Source organism: Lycium barbarum, chromosome 6 (genome assembly GCF_019175385.1).
Source record: "Lycium barbarum isolate Lr01 chromosome 6, ASM1917538v2, whole genome shotgun sequence".
NCBI classification, from domain to species: domain Eukaryota; kingdom Viridiplantae; phylum Streptophyta; class Magnoliopsida; order Solanales; family Solanaceae; genus Lycium; species Lycium barbarum.
Window position 1 is genome coordinate 16,057,243 of NC_083342.1, and position 20,705 is coordinate 16,077,947.

Here is a 20,705-nt window from a genome sequence, read left to right on the forward strand (position 1 = left end):
CCGTCCTCTAATTCGGGTGAATCTTCCTTCTAGTCCCGTATTGTTTGGAAAGTATTTCGTCAATTCTTGAAATTGAACTAACATTTTATAATTAACACATTCTATCCTAGTGGAGCATAATTAAGTATTAATCCCTCCTACCTAATTTATTTGATAGTTTTCGCTTTTTGAGATTCAAACTATATGAATTTTGGCCAATATTTTAAGAATATATATCTTGATCATGGTGACATGAAAAAAAGTTGCAATTTATAGTATCATCGTATAGTTTTTTAATATATAAATTTTAATTTTAAGAGATTGAGTTAATCTAATCTAATTTAGCTTCAAAAATTATTTAAACATAAATTAGGATAGAGGGATAACTTTGAAGGAAGTCTTTGTTAGTTACTATTATACTCGTTAATTTTGACACTCAAACACCTTACTGGACTTTACTGAATTGCAAAGAGAAAAAAAGGAAAAAGAGAGTTTTAACATTTTATAGTGATAGGGTAAATAAATTTTTACGCTATCAATTATTACTGTCACCTAAAGAATAATTATACAACTAATTAATTGTCCATAATAATTAGAATAGTCACATAGAGATTAAATAAGGAAACTAACTTGTTAAATTAATTTATACTAACAGTGTGAAGAAAATTCAGTCCGTGTATATAAATTTGGAAACATATTTATCATTAAGCAGTTACTAATAAGAAACATAGCGTATTTCTTTCCTTTTTTGTTTTGGCATAACAAAACTCAGCCCAACTCGTTCTTGGAAAAGGAAAGAGGACACTCCAACTCAGTGTTGGAAAAGGAAACAGGACGTTATTATATATAGTACTAGTAACACAATAATTCTTCTCACTTCTACTTCGAGTACAACAACTATTATTAAAAGCTAAATCTCACACACCATTGGACTCGCTCAATATTCCCAGCACTATATAAGTCATAGACCATAGTGGCCTGTCAGCAATAAGACGACTACTTTAAGTTCTATAGCTTAACATTAAAAGCGACGAAGTTCGTAGTTAATTTTTATTTTTATTTTTTATAGTGTTCTTAGAAAAACTGACAAATTAAAGCGACTAGTATATCTAATACATTATGGCCATGATGACATTGAAGAGAAGAAGAGTAGAAGAAGAATCAGTAGAGAAATTCGCAATGGCAAATTGTGTGGATATCATGAAGAGGAACGAGTTGTTAGGAAGACCTAAACTCTTCGAGTGCAAGACATGCAAGAAAAAATTTGATTCATTTCAAGCACTTGGTGGGCATAGAACGAGCCACAAGAATACGATGAATAAGCTCATCACGAAGAATACTACTAACGACTTATTACCCGTTAAGCCCAAAATACACAAATGCTCCCTTTGTGGCGAAGAGTTCGCTCTAGGCCAAGCGCTTGGTGGACACATGAGAAAACATCGCGATGAATTGAATCAACTCGAGCCAAAAAAGAAGAAATTGAAGGAGAACTCGAAGAATGGTGAATTTGCTGAAGTTGTTCACGAGAAGCAAGATAATGATACTACTGAAAGAATTTTGTACATGGATTTAAATTTGACGCCGTATGAGAATGAATTGATGATGGGTATAATTCATGTTTAGTCTTGGTTGTAGTTTCTTCTTGAATGTTGTAGAAATGTAGTTAAGGCATTTAGAGATTTTAGACTTTGTTGTTGTGGCTCGATGTACGTATACAAATCGAGCTGCTTAATTTATTTACCTTTCCAATGTACAAATTTTTGTGCAAATATTAGTGAAGCATTTTAGTTCCCGTTGTTGTCTTTTTCTTCTTTAAATTCCTTATGACTCACCCATATTTTTTCCCTAAAAGGTGAAATGTCTGAGCTTCTTTTCTTATGCTTTAAACGACAATAGGTTATTATTATTGGCTTTCTTTTCTATAATTAGAGTGAACTTTCAAGTCCCATATTGTATTTGGGAACTAAAATTAATTACTGTAACACCCTTTTTTTTAACAAAAGACTTAGTATTCATATCTGATTGAAAGTGACAAAGTGTTGGGCTAAAACGGTCCAAAGATACTCTTAACATGATGTGATATTGTCCGCTTTGGGCCAAGCCCGCACGGTTTTTCCCAAAAGGCCTCACATTATTAAGAGTATCCAACTCCTTATAAGTAACTCATTTTTCTTTTCAGCTATCAATGTGGTACTTTGTTCGCACACCCAACAATCTCCCCCTCGAACTAAGTTCCACGTGGCTCATTATCATACCACGGGTCAGAGATTCAACATGTCTGTGTGCCACCCACACTGTCAGAGTATTTACGGTCACCGAAGCCCAAAGGCTGTGTATGCGTCTTAAAAGCTACGGGTAAAGGTTGTAAACCGGCCCATAGACAGGCAAAGCCAATAAGCCGGGCCCCACACCACACTCCGCCATCTTCATGCTCGTCCCGCCAAACCATTGGCTCCGATACCAGTTGTTGAGCTAAACGGTCCAAAGATACTCTTAACATGATGTGATATTGTCCGCTTTGGGCCAAGCCCGCACGGTTTTCCCCAAAAGGCCTCACATTATTAAGAGTATCCAACTCCTTATAAATAGCTCTCTAATCTTTTCAGCTATCAATGTGGTACTTTGTTCGCACACCCAACAATCTCCCCCTCGAACTAAGTTCCACGTGGCTCATTATCATACCACGGGTCAGAGATTCAACATGTATGTGTGCCACCCACACTGTCAGAGTATTTACGGTCACCGAAGCCCAAAGGATGTGTATGCGTCTTCAAAGCTATGGGTAAAGGCTGTAAACCGGCCCATAGACCGGCAAATGCACTAAGCCGGGCCCCACGCCACACTCCACCATCTTCATACTCATCCCGCTAAATCATTGGCTCTGAAACCAGTTGTTGGGCTAAAACGACCCAAAGATGCTCTTAACATGATGTGATATTGTCCGCTTTGGGTCAAGCCCGCACGGTTTTCCCCAAAAGGCCTCACATCATTAAGAGTATTAAACTCCTTATAAATAGCTCCCTAATCTTTTCAGCTATCAATGTGGTACTTTGTTCGCACACCCAACAATCTCCCCCTCGAACTAATGTGGATGACACAATTGTTAGGTTTTTGGGTTTTCCCTTCCTATGTGGAGATGGATTAATAAAACCCAATCCAATTTGGACTAGGCCAATTTTGCCCAAAATTTCCTCTATATATAGGATCAATTTAGGTCTTATTTTGACAACACAAGAGTGAATTCATAGCAGTCATATAGAGAGAAAAACGTGAGAGAAAACATATTTTCGTCCAGAAATTGTTTGCTACAGCAGTCTGCTTTAAATTATTTTTTTCGATTCGTTAACCGTTGGATCGTGCTGAAATTTGAACCTGGGTTTCTCAACATGTGGTTCTTCGATTTCAACGGTGAAGATCGGATTTTGTGTTCTGTAGCTCCAGTTTTCGAGTACGAACAGTAGCTCATTTTTGGGGGTGATTTCTCTCCTTTCTTCGCTAGTTTTGGTGCTATCTTTTATGTATTGTTTCTCCGTGCTTGTGTTTGTTGTTGTAGCCGTTTAGAGAACATTGTTGTAACTCTTGTTGTTTATAGTGGAACTTTTGTGGGCCGGAGGTCCCGTGGATGTTTCTTCTTCACCTTGAAGGGGTTTTACCACGTAAATTTGGTGACTCTTGCATTCGATTTATTTTTGCTTACTTTGCTATTTTATTGTTGGTATAGCTGCTGCCTGGATTTACATTTGTGCTAGTGTTTATTGTCTTCTCTTGGTTCAAATAGTGTGGAAAGTTTCGACTTAGGTATTTCTTCCGCTGTTACCTCGTCGTGCAATTTGGTTATTGCTTGTTTATTCCCAACAAAGTGGTATCAGAGCTTGTGGTTGTATTTGGTTGTGTTGATTGTCTGTTTGAATGATGGAGGCAAATATGAGCAAGATGATTTGTTTAAATGGAAGTAATTACCATATTTGAAAAAACAAGATGAAAGATCTTCTATTTGTCAAGAAGTTGCATTTACCTGTGTTCGCTTCTAAGAAACTCGAGTCTATTGAAGACAAGGATTGGGAATTTGAGCACTTACAGGTTTGTGGCTATATCAGGAAATGGGTTGAAGATAATGTTCGAAATCATATTGTGAATAAGACAAATGCTAAAAGCTTATGGGAAAAGCTCGAGACACTTTATGCTTCAAAGACTGGCAATAATAAATTGTTCATACTGAAACAATTGATGAATATTAGATACAAAGAGGGCAGCCCTATTTCTGATCATATCAATGATTTTTCAGGGTGTCCTTGATCAGCTGTCTGGAATGGGTGTCAAGTTTGATGAAGAAATACAGGGACATTGGCTTCTCAATACTTTGCCAGACTCTTGGGAAACCTTTAGAATTTCTTTGACTAATTCTACTCCCAGTGATGGTGTAACTATGGAATATGCTAAGAGAGGTGTTTTGAATGAAGAGATGAGAAGAAGATCTCAAGCTTCGTCTTCTTCAGCTTCACACTCCGATGTTTTGGTTATTGAAGACAAGGGGAGAAGTAAATTCAGAGGTCAGAATGACAGAGGCAAAAGTAGAAGCAAGTCAAGATCCTCCAGGTACGAGAATCTTACATGTGACTATTGTCACTTGAAAGGGCACATCAAGAAACATTGCTACAAGTTTAAGAGAGACTAGAAAAGGCAAAAGAAGAAGGCGATAATGAAAATCGTTGCTGTTGTTGCTGAAAATGATCTTCTTGTTGCTTGTGGTAAAATAATATCAATCTTGTTTGTGATGAGTCTACCTGGTTTGTGGATTCAGGTGCCACTTCTCATGTCACGCCAAATAAGGAATTATTTTCTTCTTATACTCCGGGTAATTTTGAAAATCTACGAATGGGCAATGATAGTGAGGTTGAGGTACTTGGTATTGACACAGTTTGCTTGAAAAGTAATAATGGTCCGAGGTTGGTTCTTAACAATGTCAAGTATGCTCCAGATGTTCGGCTGAATTTAATTTCTGTAGGAAAACTTGATGATGAGGGTTATGATCAAACCGTTGGTGGTGGCTAGTGGAAGCTAATCAGAGGATCAATTGTTGTGGCTCGAGGTTACAAAATGTCTGACTTGTACTTATTTCAGGGCTCCATTTGTGGTGACTCAGTAAATTTGGTGGAGAATGATATTTCATCAGAATTATGGCATAGAAGGCTGAGTCATATGGGTGAGAAGGGGATTGATAATTTGGCTAAGAAGAATTTGCTTTCTGGAGTGAAACAAGCAAAGTTATAGAGATGTGTTCATTGCTTAGTTGGGAAGCAGAAAAGAGTTTTTTTTCAGAGTCATTCACCTTCAAGAAAGCTTGATTTGCTAGAGTTGGTACATTCTGATTTGTGTGGTCCTTTTAAAGTAAGCTCTCGTGGTGGTGCACTTTACTTTGTGACTTTTATTGATGATCATTCTCGCAAACTTTAAGTATTTCCTTTGAAGTCCAAGGATTAAGTACTTGATGTGTTCAAGACTTTTCAGGCCTTGGTTGAGAGACAGACAGGGAAGAAATTAAAATGCATCCGCTCAGACAATGGTCGTGAATACATTGGCCCCTTTGATAATTATTGTAGACAGCAGGGTATTCGGCATCAGAAAACTCCTCCAAAGACTCCTCAGTTAAATGGTATAGCAGAGAGGATGAACAGAACTCTAGTTGAGAGGGTTAGATGTTTGCTTTCAGATGTTAAGCTGACAGATTCATTTTGGGCAGAAGCACTTAATACTGCTGCTTATGTTATCAATTTATCTCCTACTGTTTCTTTGGATGGTGATGTCCCTGACAGAGTTTGGTTTGGTAAGCATGTCTGTTATGCTCATCTGAGAGTCTTCGGGTGTAAGGCCTTTGTGCATGTTCCTAAGGATGAGAGGTCAAAGCTGGAAGCTAAAACTAGGCAGTGTATCTTCATTGGTTATGGTCAAGACGAATTTGGCTATCGTTTCTATGATCCAGTTGAGAAGAAACTTGTTAGAAGCTGTGATGTTGTGTTCTTTGAAGACCAAACAATTGAAGATTTTGACAAAGCTGAGAAGGTTGAATCTCAGAGCAATGAGAGCTTAGTTGATGTTGATCCAATTCCTGTGACTATTGCACCTGAAGAAAATCTTCAAAATAATGAAGATCAAGTTGATAATGAAGATATTGATCATGTTCAGCATGATTAGCATGATGTTGTTGATGCTCCAGTGCAAGATGATGTGGTTGGCCAGCAACCAGCTGCTATTGATGCTCCAGAGAGTTCTCTCAGAAGATCTATTAGAGAGAAAATACCTTCATCTTATTATTCTCCCAATGAGTTTGTACTCTTGACTGATGGGGGAGAACCTGAAAGTTTTGATGAGGCAATTGACAGTGAAGAAAAAGAAAGGTGGTTTGATGCGATGCAAGATGAGATTAAATCCTTGCATGATAATCATACATTTGATCTGGTTAAGCTTCCTAGAGAAAGAAAAGTTTTGAAAAACAAGTGGGTTTTTAGGGTGAAACATGAAGATGGTAACCCAGTTCCACGGTACAAGGCTAGATTGGTTGTCAAGGACTTTAATCAGAAGAAGGGAGTTGATTTGGATGAAATCGTTTCTCCATTTGTGAAGATGTCATCTATTCAGGTTGTCCTAGGATTGGCTGCGAGTCTAGATTTAGAGTGTTGCTCGATCGCCGGGATATCAGTTTCCTCCACATAGTCGGGAGGGGAGAATTGTTAGGTTTTTGGGTTTTCCCTTCCTATGTGGAGTTGGATTGATAAAACCCAATCCAATTTGGACCAGGCCAATTTTGCCCAAAATTTCCTCTATATATAAGATAAATTTAGGTCTTATTTTGACAACACAAGAGTGAATTCACAGAAGCCATATAGAGAGAAAAACGTGAGAGAGAAAGTAGATCTTCGTCCAGAAATTTTCTGCTACAACAGTCCGCTTTAAATTCGTTTTTCGATTCGTTAACCGTTGGATCGTGCTGAACGTTGAACCGGGGATTCTAAACATCTGGTTCTTCGATTTCAACGGTGGAGATCTGATTTTGTGGTCTGTAGCTCCATTTTTCGAGTACGAATAATAGCTCATTTTTGGGGGTGATTTCTTTCCTTTCTTCGCTAGTTTTGGTGCTATCTTTTATGTATTGTTGCTCCGTGCTTTTCTTTATTGTTGTAGCCATTTGGAGAACATTGTTGTAACTCTTGTTGTTTATAGTGGAGCTTTTGTGGGCCGGGGTCCCGTGGATGTTTCCTCTTCACCTTGAAGGGGTTTTACCACGTAAATTTGGTGTTTCTTCCATTCGATTTATTTTTGCTTGCTTTGCTATTTTATTGTTGGTATAGCTGCTGCCTGGATTTCCATTTGTGCTAGTGTTTATTGTCTTCTCTTGGTTCAAATAGTGTGAGAAGTTTCGACTTGAGTATTTCTTCCGCTGTTACGTTGTCATGCAATTCGGTTATTGCTTGTTTCTTCCTAACACAAAGTTTCAAAAAGCGATTTTTCTAAAACGACACGGAGTGATTCTTTCTCATGCTCAAAACACTGCCCAATTTGTTCCATCAAAACTTTACTTTAATCCAAGATGGGCCATTAACATACAGTGAATTTTCTCACCATATCATACAACTTAATCCCTTTATATATATATATATATATATATATATATATATATATATATATATTAAGAGAAATATTTATGAAACGTGACGATACTTTTTTATTTACAAAACATAACATTACAAATCCTATACAAAACATACTTTAAAAAAAAACATTTTTTTTATTTTTAAAAAAGATAGTTCTTTAAAAAATTATTATTTTCGCTCAAAAATTTATTTTTGAAAGTTGTATGAAATGTGTATATCTCGCTCAAGGCTTAAAAAGTTCGCTCAAAATTTAGTGTATAAAAAAGATATGAAAAATGTATGAAATGTGTATATCTCGTTCAAGGCTTAAAAAATCCTTTAAAAATTGTGTGTATGAAAACGGTATGAAATTTGTATCTCGCTCAAGGTTTAGAATTTCGTTCACATTTTCGTGTATAAAGTTCATGTTAGATTCTGTAAAATTAATACAACTACAACAACATTGTATACAACTTTGATACAACATTCAAGACTTAAAATAATCGCTCAAATTTTTGTGTATGAAATGTGTATATCTTGCTCAAGGCTTAAAAAGTTCACTCAAATTTGGCGTATGAAAAACGTATGAAATGTGTATATCTCGATCAAGGCTTCAACATTACGCTTAAAATTTTATGTATGAGAATGGTATGAAATGTGTATATCTGGCTCAAGACTTAAAATTTCATTCACATTTTTCATATATAAAGTTCATAATAGATTTCTGAAAAATTAATACAACTACAACAACATTGTAACAACTTTCATCCAATATTTGAGGCTTAAAGTTTTCGCTCACAATTTTGTATATGAACTATACTAAAAATTTCGCTCACACATACACATTTCATATAACTTTCATACACAAAAATTTGAGGTAATTTTTTAAGCCTTTGAGCAAAAAAAAGATTAATTTTTTTTAAAGTTTAAAAAATATATATGTTTTTAAATATTTTTTTAAAAAAAGTATTTTCCGAAAAAAATAAAAAAACGAAAAATATATGAAAATCCTTCATGATTCGTAAAATATTGTTATGTTTTGTAAATAAGAAAACTATCTATATATTTTGTAATAAAGAGTCTTAAGTAGGTACCCTATGTCATTTTCCCATAAATTAATGAATTCTCCAACATAATTTTCGTTTAACAATTAAAAGCCCCAATCAATTTTAAATAACCACTAAACTCCGAGCAATAATTGGAGCAGTAATTCAACATTAGCACACAAATAACACACTTGAACAGATAGCATCAAACTTATAAGCAACTCATGCTATTTCAATTTCAACTGATAAAAGACTAATGCGTATCACTCGTATCAGTGAGTGTGTGTGACAAAATCAAAAGTGGTCCTTTTTGTTGTTTTAAACTTTAGTGGATAAAGACCCAAAAAGAAATGTTACAGTTCTGATTGGATAAGACAAAAAAGGGAAACTTACAAAGTATCACGAATTCATTGTTGGTCACTTCTTTTTTTCTTTTTTGGCTTTTGTAAATAGGTAAAAAATAAATATCAAGATAAAAAAAAACTTTAATTAACTATCTCTAAGCTAAGAAAAGTATAAGAAAATTTTACAATTTAATTCAAAAATATGAAGTTAACCTAATCTTTTTTAACTCTGAATATTAATTAGATTGACCCTCGATAAATAAAAAGTATCACATAAAATTATACCGCGGGAATAACTTTAAGGGTCTGTTGGAAAGCCACATGGTAATTGGAATTGGTGTAATTACCCGGAATTGGTGTAATTACTAGGGTAGTAACTACACAACCTAGTAATTACACAGTATTATAATTACAACGACCTGTTTGTCTATCATAACGTATTTACATTATAATTACAAGCGCGTTGTTTGGTTGCAAAAGTGTAATTACACAGTTAGTTTAATTTAAAAATAAATTTAATTATCAAAAATTAATATTTGATAAATACATGCCTTTTAAATGATATTAAATTAGGTATTTAATAACACATCGTTTCTTGAAAATATAATCAAATTAATAATATTTAAATTTTAATTAATTATAAAAATTAAAAGCAGACGCTTTTTTGTAAGAACATCATGGATTGGATGTTTGACAATAAATTAATATTTATAAATATAATGTCATAACATTATTCAAATAAATTTATCATCTATAAGTGAAAAATAAACAACATGCAGTGTGAAATAACAAGTCAATAGTACTAAAACAAATAAAATAAAATATAAATATAATCTAAATTCAAAATCCAAAACAAAAAGTTTAACATAATACTCTTATGTCAAATTCCAACATTACATAAGTAAGTTCAATGTAACTTAAGTAAATATAATTTAAAAGAAAGGGAAAATATAAGTCTATAATCTTATTCACAACGAAATTCTACTTTAACGTCACTAATTATATGCCAAGTTTGTTAATGACTCATTTTTTCTAATATTAAGAGGTGTAGTTTCAAAAATCAAAATAATAACACAGTTATGCTAAATGAATAAAATAAAAAAATCCGACCTATTCATGGAACCACAAGAAATGCAGGTTGGGAATGAGAAGAAAGGAAATGAAAGATAAATAATATATATATATATATTTAAATAAAAATAAATTAAAATAATAGAAATAAAAAGAAATTAAAAAGAAAAGAAATTAAAAAAAAAAAACTAAACAGTAACTCTGTAATTACAGGGTGTAATTATACCCAATTCTCAACCCCCCTTGAGAATTGGAGAGTGTAATTATAGCCTCTCAATTACCCCCCAATTCTTACCTAACCAAGTAATTATTTGGTTAAACAAACAAGTCAAATTGTGTAATTACACTCAATTCCAATTACCTAGGTGTCTTTCCAAACAGACCCTCAAGAAAGTCTTTGTAAATTACTGTACCCCTTAATTTTTACACTCAAAACACCGTAAGTGGACTTTGGACTGAATTGCAAAGAAAAGGAAAGAGGTTAATTTTTATACTGATCGTGTAAATAAATTTTTATTGTATAACATCACTCAAAAAATAATTATACAGATAATTATCCAAATTAATTAGAATTAGTCACATAGAAATTAAATAAGCCAAATAACTTGTTAAATTAATCAATCTTAATAGTATAAAAGAAAATTCAGTCCGTGTATAGAAACTAAAATCTGAAAAGCAAAACAGTCTAAAACAAGGCCTAAGGCAAATTAAATATTTTATCGGATACTACTAAACAGTTATACTGTGGTCGTTTGGTACGTTGATAAAATTATACCAGGATTATAATTTTGGGACTATTTTATCCTATCTAGGAGGGATAAAATAATTCCAGGATTAATGGAATAAGATGGGATATCTCATCTTTAAATTTGGGATGCAATTTATACTTTGTTTAGTACAAAGTATAAATTTATGTCAGGATAAATTTATCCTTTTACCAAACATGATATAAAATTAATTCCACAGTTAGTGCTGGAATATTCCGGCTAATACCAACGACCCTTTAAGAACCTACCAAGAAAGTTGGTACTAAGAAACAGAGTATCTTATACACGTGTCAAATCAGCAATTTACTTGGATTCAGCTTTCACATTATCCTTTTAAATTTCTTTCCGTCTTTTTTTTTTTTTTGGCATAACAAAACCTAGTCCAACTAGGAGAAGGAAAGAGTGACGTTATATATAGACGCTATATATAGTAGTAACACAATAATATCTGTCTCACTTTACTTCGACTCACTTCAAGATTCCCAAACTATACATATTAGCCATAGCCAGTTCCCCTTCTTGCTCTATCGAATGCACTGAAAAAAAGATAGTAGTGAGGAATAAAGAGTATATTTTGTAGCAATTAATTTTATTCTTTCTAACAACTGATTCTATAAATTCTCAAATAGTTCCAACTGCTTTATAAAACACAAATTAAAGTAACGAAAGTACATACATCTAGCACAACCATGACATTGAAGAGAAGTAGAGAAGAATTATTAGCAGTTTCAGTGGAGAAACTGGCAATGGCGAATTGTGCGGATATCATGAAGAAGAATGAATCATTAGGAAGACATAAACTCTTCGAGTGCAAGACATGCAAGAAAAAATTCGATTCGTTTCAAGCACTTGGCGGGCACAGAACAAGTCACAAGAATACAACAAATAAGCTCATGATGGCGAGTACTAATCTCACCGATGATTTATTACCTGTTAAGCCCAAAAAACACAAATGTTCCTTTTGTGGCGAAGAGTTCACTTTGGGCCAAGCTTTGGGTGGACACATGAGAAAACATCGCAATGAGTTGAATCAACTTGAGCAAAAGAACAAGAAATCGAAGGAGAATCCAAAGAGAGGTGAATTTGCAGAATTTGTTCACAAGAAAAATGATTTGGGTGATGATGGAGAAACTTTAGTCTTGGATTTGAATTTGACGTCGTATGAAAATGAGTTAATGACTGGGACAATTCCTGTTTAGTCTTGTTTGTAATTACTTCTTGAATCTTGACCAACTTCTGCATCTACAGCCAGGGATTGTAGAAATCTAGTTAGATACTTTAGAGATTTTGGATTTTGTTGTTGTGGCTTGGTGTACGTATGCAAGTGGGGCATAATTGCCACTCCTATTAGTTCATGTTGATTTGGTATTAATGATTAAGATTGAGATGTTGATTTGATATTGATGATTAAAATTGATAGCTTAATTTTAGGAATATATTGTATTTATGTAATTGATTGTGTAATATTGTCTTTCCTTATTTAGTCTTAGAACTCATGCATAAGTACCCATTCTTATGGGTTGTACAATTATTCAGAAATACAAGAAGCCTTTTCTTCTTGCTAAAAATCTTCATGGTATCAGAGCCATTGCTGTCTTTTTTAGGTGAGTTTTCTCCCTCGCAGCACTAAGGTTCCGTGTTTTATAAAAGAGGTCGAGTTTTTCTCTCTCTTTGTAGCTGTCCGCCCAAAAAACTCCTCTCGTTTAGTTCGTTTCTGGATTATTTTTCTCTGTTGGGGTCGCTGGAACATTCTGAGCCTATCCCTACCAGTTTTGATTTTTTCTGATCACCGAAATTAGGATTCCGGCGTGGCAGCCAACTTTCCAGTGATTTTTTTTCCAGATCTCGGGTCGTAGGCCTATTTTGACGCTTCCTATCCAGGTTCTGAAGTTGCTCTTTTCAAATTCTAAATTTGTTTGGGTTATTATTTGTTAAAATTATGGGTGACACAAAAATGGTAGATAATATGGGTGACACTACTTCTGGTGAGATTTTGTCTCAAGATGAAGTTCAATATCTTCGCCATCTTCTGAACAAACTTGACTCTTCTAGTGTTGCTAGCCCAATTATGTGCAGTCAGGTATTGCTTTTAATGCTCAACTTAATTGTTGGATTATTGATTCTGGTGCGAATAGACACATGCCAGGCTTTTCTAAAGGCCTTCAAAATTACCCTCCTAGTCCCAAAGGGGATTATGTCAGAATAGTCAATGGCTCCCTAACCCCTGTCTTTGGAACATGTTCAATCATTTGTACTCCTGATATTACCTTGTCAGCCATTCTTCATGTGCCTGATTTTCCTATTAACCTATTATTTGATAGCGTTGTCACCAAAGAACTAAACTGTAGTGTCAGATTCTTTCCTGATTATTGTGTTTTTCAAGACTTTCATACAGGGCAGAAGATTGGCAATGGTAGATTGCATGATGGCTTATATTTGATCGATAGAACTCAAGACTCTGGTCAGGCCTTTTTTTGTAGGAAATAAGGATGTCAACCGAGAAATAATACAGTGGCATAGACGGTTGGGGCACCAATCCTTTTTTGCTTTAAAAAAGTTATACCCTAGTTTATTTTCTAGAACTGAGTTCAAATCATTGTCTTGTGATGCATGTGAATATGCCAAGCACACTAAAAAACTCTTATCCTCTGAGTGACAATAAAGGCACAATTCCCTTTCTGACTATTCGTTCTGATGTCTGGGGTCCTACTCAAACACTTTCTTTGTCTGGTAGTCGATGATTTGTTACTTTTATCGATTGTTGCACTAGAATGACATGGGTATATCTGTTAAAAGGCAAAAGTGAAGTTTTCTCCTGTTTTCAGTCATTTCATAAGATGATTTGTACTCAGTTTGAGGCTAAGGTAAAGACATTTCAAACTGACAATGGCACAGAATACATGAGTAAAACTTTTGGAGCTTACTTGGAGTCTTTTGCGATAATCTATCAAACTAGTTGTCCTTATACTAGTGCACAAAATGGGGTTGCTGAAAGAAAAAATAGGCATTTGTTAGAAGTAGCAAGATCCCTTTTGTTTACCATGAATCTGCCGAAGCCTTACTGGGGGGATGCCATTCTAGTAGCTGCCTACCTCATTAATAGAATGCCACTTAAAACTCTTATTTTTTAGAGTCCTTTAAAAGCTTTAAAGGGTAGAAATGATTATACTATTCCTCCAAAGATATTTGGGTGTGTTTGCTTTGTTCACGTTAGGAACTCTGGGAAACTTGAACCTAGAGCTCTTAAATGTGTCTTTATTGGGTATTCTCCAACACAGAAAGGGTACAAATGTTATCACCCTTCTTCTAGGAGATTCTTTGTCAGTATGGATGCTACCTTTCAGGAATCTGAGCCCTATTTCAATATTACACCATCACCTCTTCGGGGGGGGGGAGGGGGAATTATAAGGAAGAAGAGATGGTTTTTCCTAGTTCCATTGTTGAAACTACTACCACAAGGGAAAGTGAAATTGGAGAAAGAATTCAGGGGGAGACTGTTGAAACTACTTCCACAAGGGAAAGTGAAATTGAAGAAAGAATTCATTGGGAAACAGTTGGGCGTTTGGATAGGCCTGATTTGATAACTTACTCAAGGAGAAATAAAGCAAAAGAAGCCATCATGCAACCTGCCAAAGCCGAACCTTCTTCGTCTGGTGAGTTATCTATACTTTCTAATGAGTTAGATTTGCCTATTGCTCACAGGAAAGGAGTCAGATCTTGCATTAAACACCCTTTATCTATCTTTGTTTCCTATAATTCTTTGTTGCCCTCCTATAGAGCCTTTGCCTTGTCTATTTCTTCTGTGTCTATTCCCCAGAATTGGAGGGAAGCTTTTGCTGATTCTAAATGGAAGCAAGCTATGATGGAAGAAATGAAGGCCTTATCAAAGAATGAGACTTAGGAACTTGTCGTATCACCACCAGACAATAAGTTGGTTGGTTGCAAATGGGTCTTCACTGTAAAACATAAAGCAGATGGTTCCATTGAAAGGTTCAAATCAAGATTGGTGGCTAAAGGATTCACTCAGAGTTATGGAGTGGATTATCAAGAGACATTTGCTCCTACTGCAAAAATGAACACTATTAGAATTCTTCTGTCTTGTGCAGCTAATCTTGATTGGCACTTACAACAGTTTGATGTGAAGAAATGCATTTCTTCATGGAGACTTAGAAAAAGAGGTGTACATGGAGATTCCTCCTGGTTTTGGTACTGAAGAAAGTCAAGGAAAGGTATGCAGACTGAAGAAAGCCTTGTACGGATTGAAGCAATCTCCTAGAGCTTGGTTTGACAAATTCTATAAAGTAGTGATCACACCCTCTTTATAAGACATCAAAAGGGTAAAATCACTCTTCTCATAGTTTATATTGATAACATAGTAATGACAGGAGATGACAAAGAGGAGATGACCCGATTGAAGAAGTTGTTGGCACAGGAATGTGAGATCAAGGATTTAGGAAAATTGCAGTACTTCTTGGGAATTGAAGTTGCTAGATCAAAAAGAGGAATCTTCATTTATCAAAGAAAGTATGTTTTGGATATCTTGAAAGAAACAAGTATGACAGGTTGCAAACCAGCAAAATCACCCATTGAAAGCAATCACAAACTACAAAGCGGAGTTGGAAACTCAGTTGATAAAGAGAGATATCAGAGGCTGGTTGGAAGACTCATTTATCTCTCTCAGAATAGACCAGACATAGCCTATTCAGTCAGCCTGATGAGTCAGTTTATGCATGATCCCCGAGATCCTCATATGCAAGTTGTCTTTCACATTTTGCGGCATCTGCAGTCTGCTCCAGGAAAAGGTCTACTTTACTCCAGACATGGTCACCTCCAAATAGAAGCCTTTACAGATGCAAATTGGGATGGATCTCTAGATGACAGAAGGTCTACATTCGGTTACTATACACTCGTAGGAGGAAACTTGGTCACTTGGAAAAGCAAGAAGCAAAGTGTAGTTGCTAGATCAAGTGCGGAGGCAGAATATAGGGCTATGGCCTAGGGTGTTTGTGATATTTTGTGGTTACAAAAGATACTAGAAGAATTCAGATTGTCTGAAAAAAAAAGAAACTTTCCTTGTATTGTGACAACAAGGCTGCAATCAGTATAACTCGAAATCCAGTCCAACATGACCGAACAAAGCATGTTGAAATTGATCGACACTTCATCAAAGAAAAAGTCACGGGTGGTGTCTTGAGTTTGTTCCAGTGTCATTGGAAAACAACTAGCTGATGTGTTTACGCCACAGCAAATGGACTTTTCAAACTCACTACTAAAAAAAGGGGAAAAACCAACGACGAAAACCGACGGACTGCGTCGATTTTTTAATGAAACCGACGGGAAACCGACCCTTTACGGTCCGTCGGTTTACATAGCCTCGCCTTTTGGAAACCGACGGACCACGTCGGTTTTTTCTGACAGACTGCGTCGGTTACGTGGTCCGTCGGGTTTTATCAATAATTTTAAAAAATTAAAAAAATCGACGGACTGAGTCGATTTTTTTAATTTCTGATTTTTGATCTTATATAAAAACAATATATATTTTATGAAAAAAGCGACGCACTGCGTCGGTTTTTTTTTTTAAATAAAAAACCGACACAGTGCGTCGGTTTTTTCATAAAATTTAAGAATTAATTTCCAAAAAATCGATGGACTGAGTCGGTTTTCTGGAAAACTTCCAAAATTAATTTCCAGAAAACCGACGGACTGCGTCGGTTTTCTGGAAAATTTCCTGCATGCAATTCATGCATTTTCTGCAGCCACACCTGCACAGAAACCAGTACCAAAAGCTGCTCAAAACTAGCATTAAAATGCTCCAAATCAATTTTGAAAGAGCTACAACACATAAAATCACCCTAAGTAATAATAAAACACATCAAACACTATCTAAACACATCAAATACGATCTAAATAGACCTTCAAAGTTCAGAAATATTTAAATGTCCAACCAAAAGTACCATTAACTAGTTTTAACAAAAGTCTATTATTAAATCCAAACTACTACAACCGATCATCCAGTGTCCGGGCTACGTAATCACCGTCATCATCATCTTCTGGGTCGGAGGGAGCCGGAGAAGGGGCACACCAAATTGTCTACATGCAATGTGGCTTTTAACTTGTGCCATGAGCGATTCAAAGCTCGCTTTCATGGTGTTACTTTCCTCAACTCTTTTTGCCTCAGTCTCAGCTAATTTCCTATTACGTTCAGCAATTTGCTGCGCCATAGCTGCGACCTGAACACCATCAACTCCCTCGGCTTGTCGAGAAGACCCTTCACCTCGCAATCCTGAACGAAGGCGACTTAAGTTGTTCCTTGGGCCTAGACCGTACACTCTACCCTTTTGTACTCCCCGAACTGCTCGACACCAAGAATCTATCTCTAATTCCGATGGAGGACGGCTCAGATGCTCAGGCTGAATTTGGCTGTTCTGGTCCACATCATCCATAAATTGCGTCTGTATATTAAAAAATGAAACTTAGTATATAACGAATATATCATAATTAAACTTATATATAATTACTTAAATAATAAAATTATCACTTGCATAGGAATTACGAGCCCTGTCCTCAACCCATACGGTCGGATCCGACTCCTGCTTCTTCTTTTTTGTGTGGGTCTTTAGGAATAGCTGATCCTGAGTTGGCATCTGTCCTGTAGCTTTTTTCTGCAAAAAAAAATAAAAAATAAAAAAATTTAAACATAAAATTAATAACTCAATAATGATATATTGATCGTAGGTAACTTTAAAAGTATAAAATTACTTACCATTGTCCTAGCCACATGCCCCTGACTTCTTGCACCCGCAGGGTGCAAAGAGCCACCTTTCTGGGATGCACGGGCAGCCTTTGCCTGCTCAGACTTGGCGATAAACTCAGGAGTTCGCCAATATGCCTTAAGTTTCTCCCACTGTTCAGCGTTTAGCCATTGGGGCATCTTCATATACCTTCTAGCCCTCGAAAACCAATCAGACAACCTTGCACTCCCCTTCCTCTCAAAGTTTGCAGCAACCCTATCATTGTCCATTGGATACCATGTACAATACATTTGCACATCAAATAGCTAATGATAGATGATTTATATAAAAGTAAATTCAAGTTATGAAATGTATAGTAAGATGCATACGTTAAACTCTCTAAACATAGCCTGTCGAGTCTCATATGGGATTTCACCCCATGAAGTATAAAAATGATCGCCATAAAGCCTCCGAATAACATCCAGCAAGACTTTTGTAGTGTCATGATCTGGATAGAACATGCAGTTAAAGAATTTAATGCATATTAGATTAAGATGAAAAAAAACTTTAGGAAAACTTAATAAAAGACAATATTACCCAGCTCCCTCAGGTACGATGAAAATTCGACCCATTGCATCTCTATCTCCCGGATGTAAACCATGATATATCGGTGCCTGTATAGGAGCCGGTGCAGGTGCAGGTGTAGGAGGATGAAGATGAGTCTAATACTGGTTGGATGGCAGTGATTCAGGCTCAGAGCTGCTATCTCTAAGGCGCAAATTAGATACACTTGGAGGTATACCATTTGGAGAAGGAGAAGGAGACAAAGTGGCCGATGTGCTAGGAGATATGCCACGTGGTGGGAAATACATAGGTATAGGTATAGAAATAGGATAGGTAAATGATGCCGGCTGAGGTGGTGCCGGCTGAAAGACCCACTGACCAGATTGGGCCTGTATAGAAGAGCCAGGCATAAAAAAAGGAGGTGGAGTAGACTGCATATGTGGAGCGGACAGAATGGACTGACTACTAGTAGCTGTAGGATCTATAGGTCTCTTATCTTTTCTCTTACTAGTACCTCCAGCTCTACTTCTACCTTTACCTCTACCTCTACCTCTACCTTGATCACTACCACCTGATGACATCTGCATACATAAAATTAATAACTCAATAATGATATATTGATCGTAGGTAAAAATTTAACAAGTATAGAATTGTGTTATTATCAAGTATAGAATAACTAACATGCAACTAGTTATCCTCCCACTCATCCTCGCTTGTTTCATTTTCATCAGATGATTCTTCCTCATTGCTTGTTTCAGGTCCATCAGTCGATTCTTCCTCAACATTTTCTCTAATAGTTACATCATCTTCATCAACTTCTTCTAATAAATGTTGAGGGTGTTCCAAACTATTTTATAACTCTGTGTCAACCGTTTGATGAACAACTGGTACATCATTTTGATACGCCACATCTAATGCATTATCGAACTCAATCCTCCCTATAAGCTTAGTCTTTATAACCACCCACCAATCAGCCTTATCCTTACGCAAAGGATATGGAGCATAATACACTTGCTTAGCATTTTGTGCAATTATAAAGGGATCATAGCGATTGTACTGTCTTGTGTGTTTGACTTCAATTACGTTATGTTGATGATTCACCTTTGTACCTCTTTGGCTTGGATCAAACCACTTGCACCGAAATAATGTTATCTTCTTCTTAGGGTAACCTGGATACTTAAGTTGTATGATCTCCTGCAGAACACCGTAACAATCAACAGTTACACCGCTACCATCGGCATCGCCTTTAATGGACACTCCACTATTATTCGTCTTCTTATATTGATAAACTTCTTCGGTTTGAAACTTGTAGCCATTAACAATGTACTTTTTCATTGTCCTAACTTCATTGCCTGGTCAAAGAGTTATATCTTTCACAAATTGCGAATGTTCTCCTGTATGATAAACCTATATAATAAGGAGGAAAATTAAAATTCAATAACTTCTATGTAGCCTACATTTAATTGAAATTATGCAATGAATTCCACACTTACAAAATCGTACAGCCAATGGGAAAACTTAGAATATATGACTTCATCTCCCTCAAGTTCTACGAAGTAACTGCTCGACATATGCAAGATTTTCATTAGTTTCACCCTTATCAGTTACCCATTTAATTCAGTAACATAATTCGACACTCACCGGATATATACTTGAATTTCAGGGCAATTGAGCAAAACATGTGTCACAGCTGATTGCCTCTCCATACTACTCAGGGTTCGTTTTGGAGGCGTTTTAGAACCTCGTCCTGGTTGATTAAAGATGGACATTGGTGGGTAGTTAGGATCAACCCCACCCTCATCATTATGGTTGGGCCTATTTCTCATACACGACACTTGCTCTCCGAAATAATATGAACAGAAATGTGCTGTTTTCTTTGCAAGATACGCTTCACAAATAGATCCTTCAATCTTAGATCTCTGCTTAGCCAATTTTTTGCATTTGCCAATAGTCCTGCACACATGTTTAATATCAATAGGAACAGTAATTAGTTAATAAAATACTGTTAAAGAAAGAGGTAGTAAGTTTGGTTACTTACCTCTCGAAAGGATACATCCACCTAGTTTGAACTGGGCCTCCAAGGCGCGCCTCTTGTACAAGATGAATGGGAAGATGTTCTATCACATCAAAAAATCCACATGGAAAGATCTTCTCAAGCTTAGTTGTAATGACTAGTATATTTTGTTCCATTCTTTGAAGGTTTTCTACCGTCAAAGTGTTAGAACATAAATCCTTGAAGAACAAACTTATCTCTGTGATTGGTTTCCATATTCTTTCTGGTAGGCGGCTAAATGCAATAGGAATCATAGTTTCCATGAAAACATGGCAATCATGACTTTTCATACCAATCAATTTTTCTTCATTCATATCAGCACGCTTGTCAAAATTAGACGCATACCCCTCTGGCTTCCGCAAATTCTTAACCTATTGAAAAATCTGTCGTTTCTCCTCTAAAGTGAATGAAAAACTAGCCTTGGGCTTGAACACTTTATTATTCGCTAAATCTTGCAAGTTCAATTCAGGGCGCCTACAATATTCCTTTAGGTCCAATCTAGCTTTTGGGTTATCTTTT

The 20,705-nt window shown here is 35.9% G+C and overlaps 1 protein-coding gene across 1 annotated transcript; it reads left to right on the forward strand.

Moving 5' to 3' along the window:
* Positions 1-1,098: 1,098 nt before the first annotated feature.
* Positions 1,099-12,113, forward strand: LOC132643866 (zinc finger protein ZAT4-like). The gene is made up of 4 exons (XM_060360391.1): positions 1,099-1,599; positions 3,961-4,062; positions 6,175-6,309; positions 11,468-12,113. The coding sequence occupies exons 1-4, from the start codon at positions 1,099-1,101 to the stop codon at positions 12,035-12,037; spliced, it is 1,308 nt and encodes a 435-aa protein (XP_060216374.1). The 3' UTR covers positions 12,038-12,113.
* The last annotated feature ends 8,592 nt before the right edge of the window (positions 12,114-20,705 follow it).

What these genes read in the sequence shown, in the direction of transcription:
- LOC132643866 (XM_060360391.1), top strand. Translation starts at nt 1,099, where the DNA reads ATGGCCATGATGACATTGAAGAGAAGAAGAGTAGAAGAAGAATCAGTA. An exon ending in GGGAATTTGAGCACTTACAG is followed by an intron (nt 4,063 to 6,174) that starts GTTTGTGGCTAT and finishes CAGCATGATTAG; the next exon opens with CATGATGTTGTTGATGCTCC. An exon ending in ATTATTCTCCCAATGAGTTT is followed by an intron (nt 6,310 to 11,467) that starts GTACTCTTGACT and finishes ATTCTCAAATAG; the next exon opens with TTCCAACTGCTTTATAAAAC.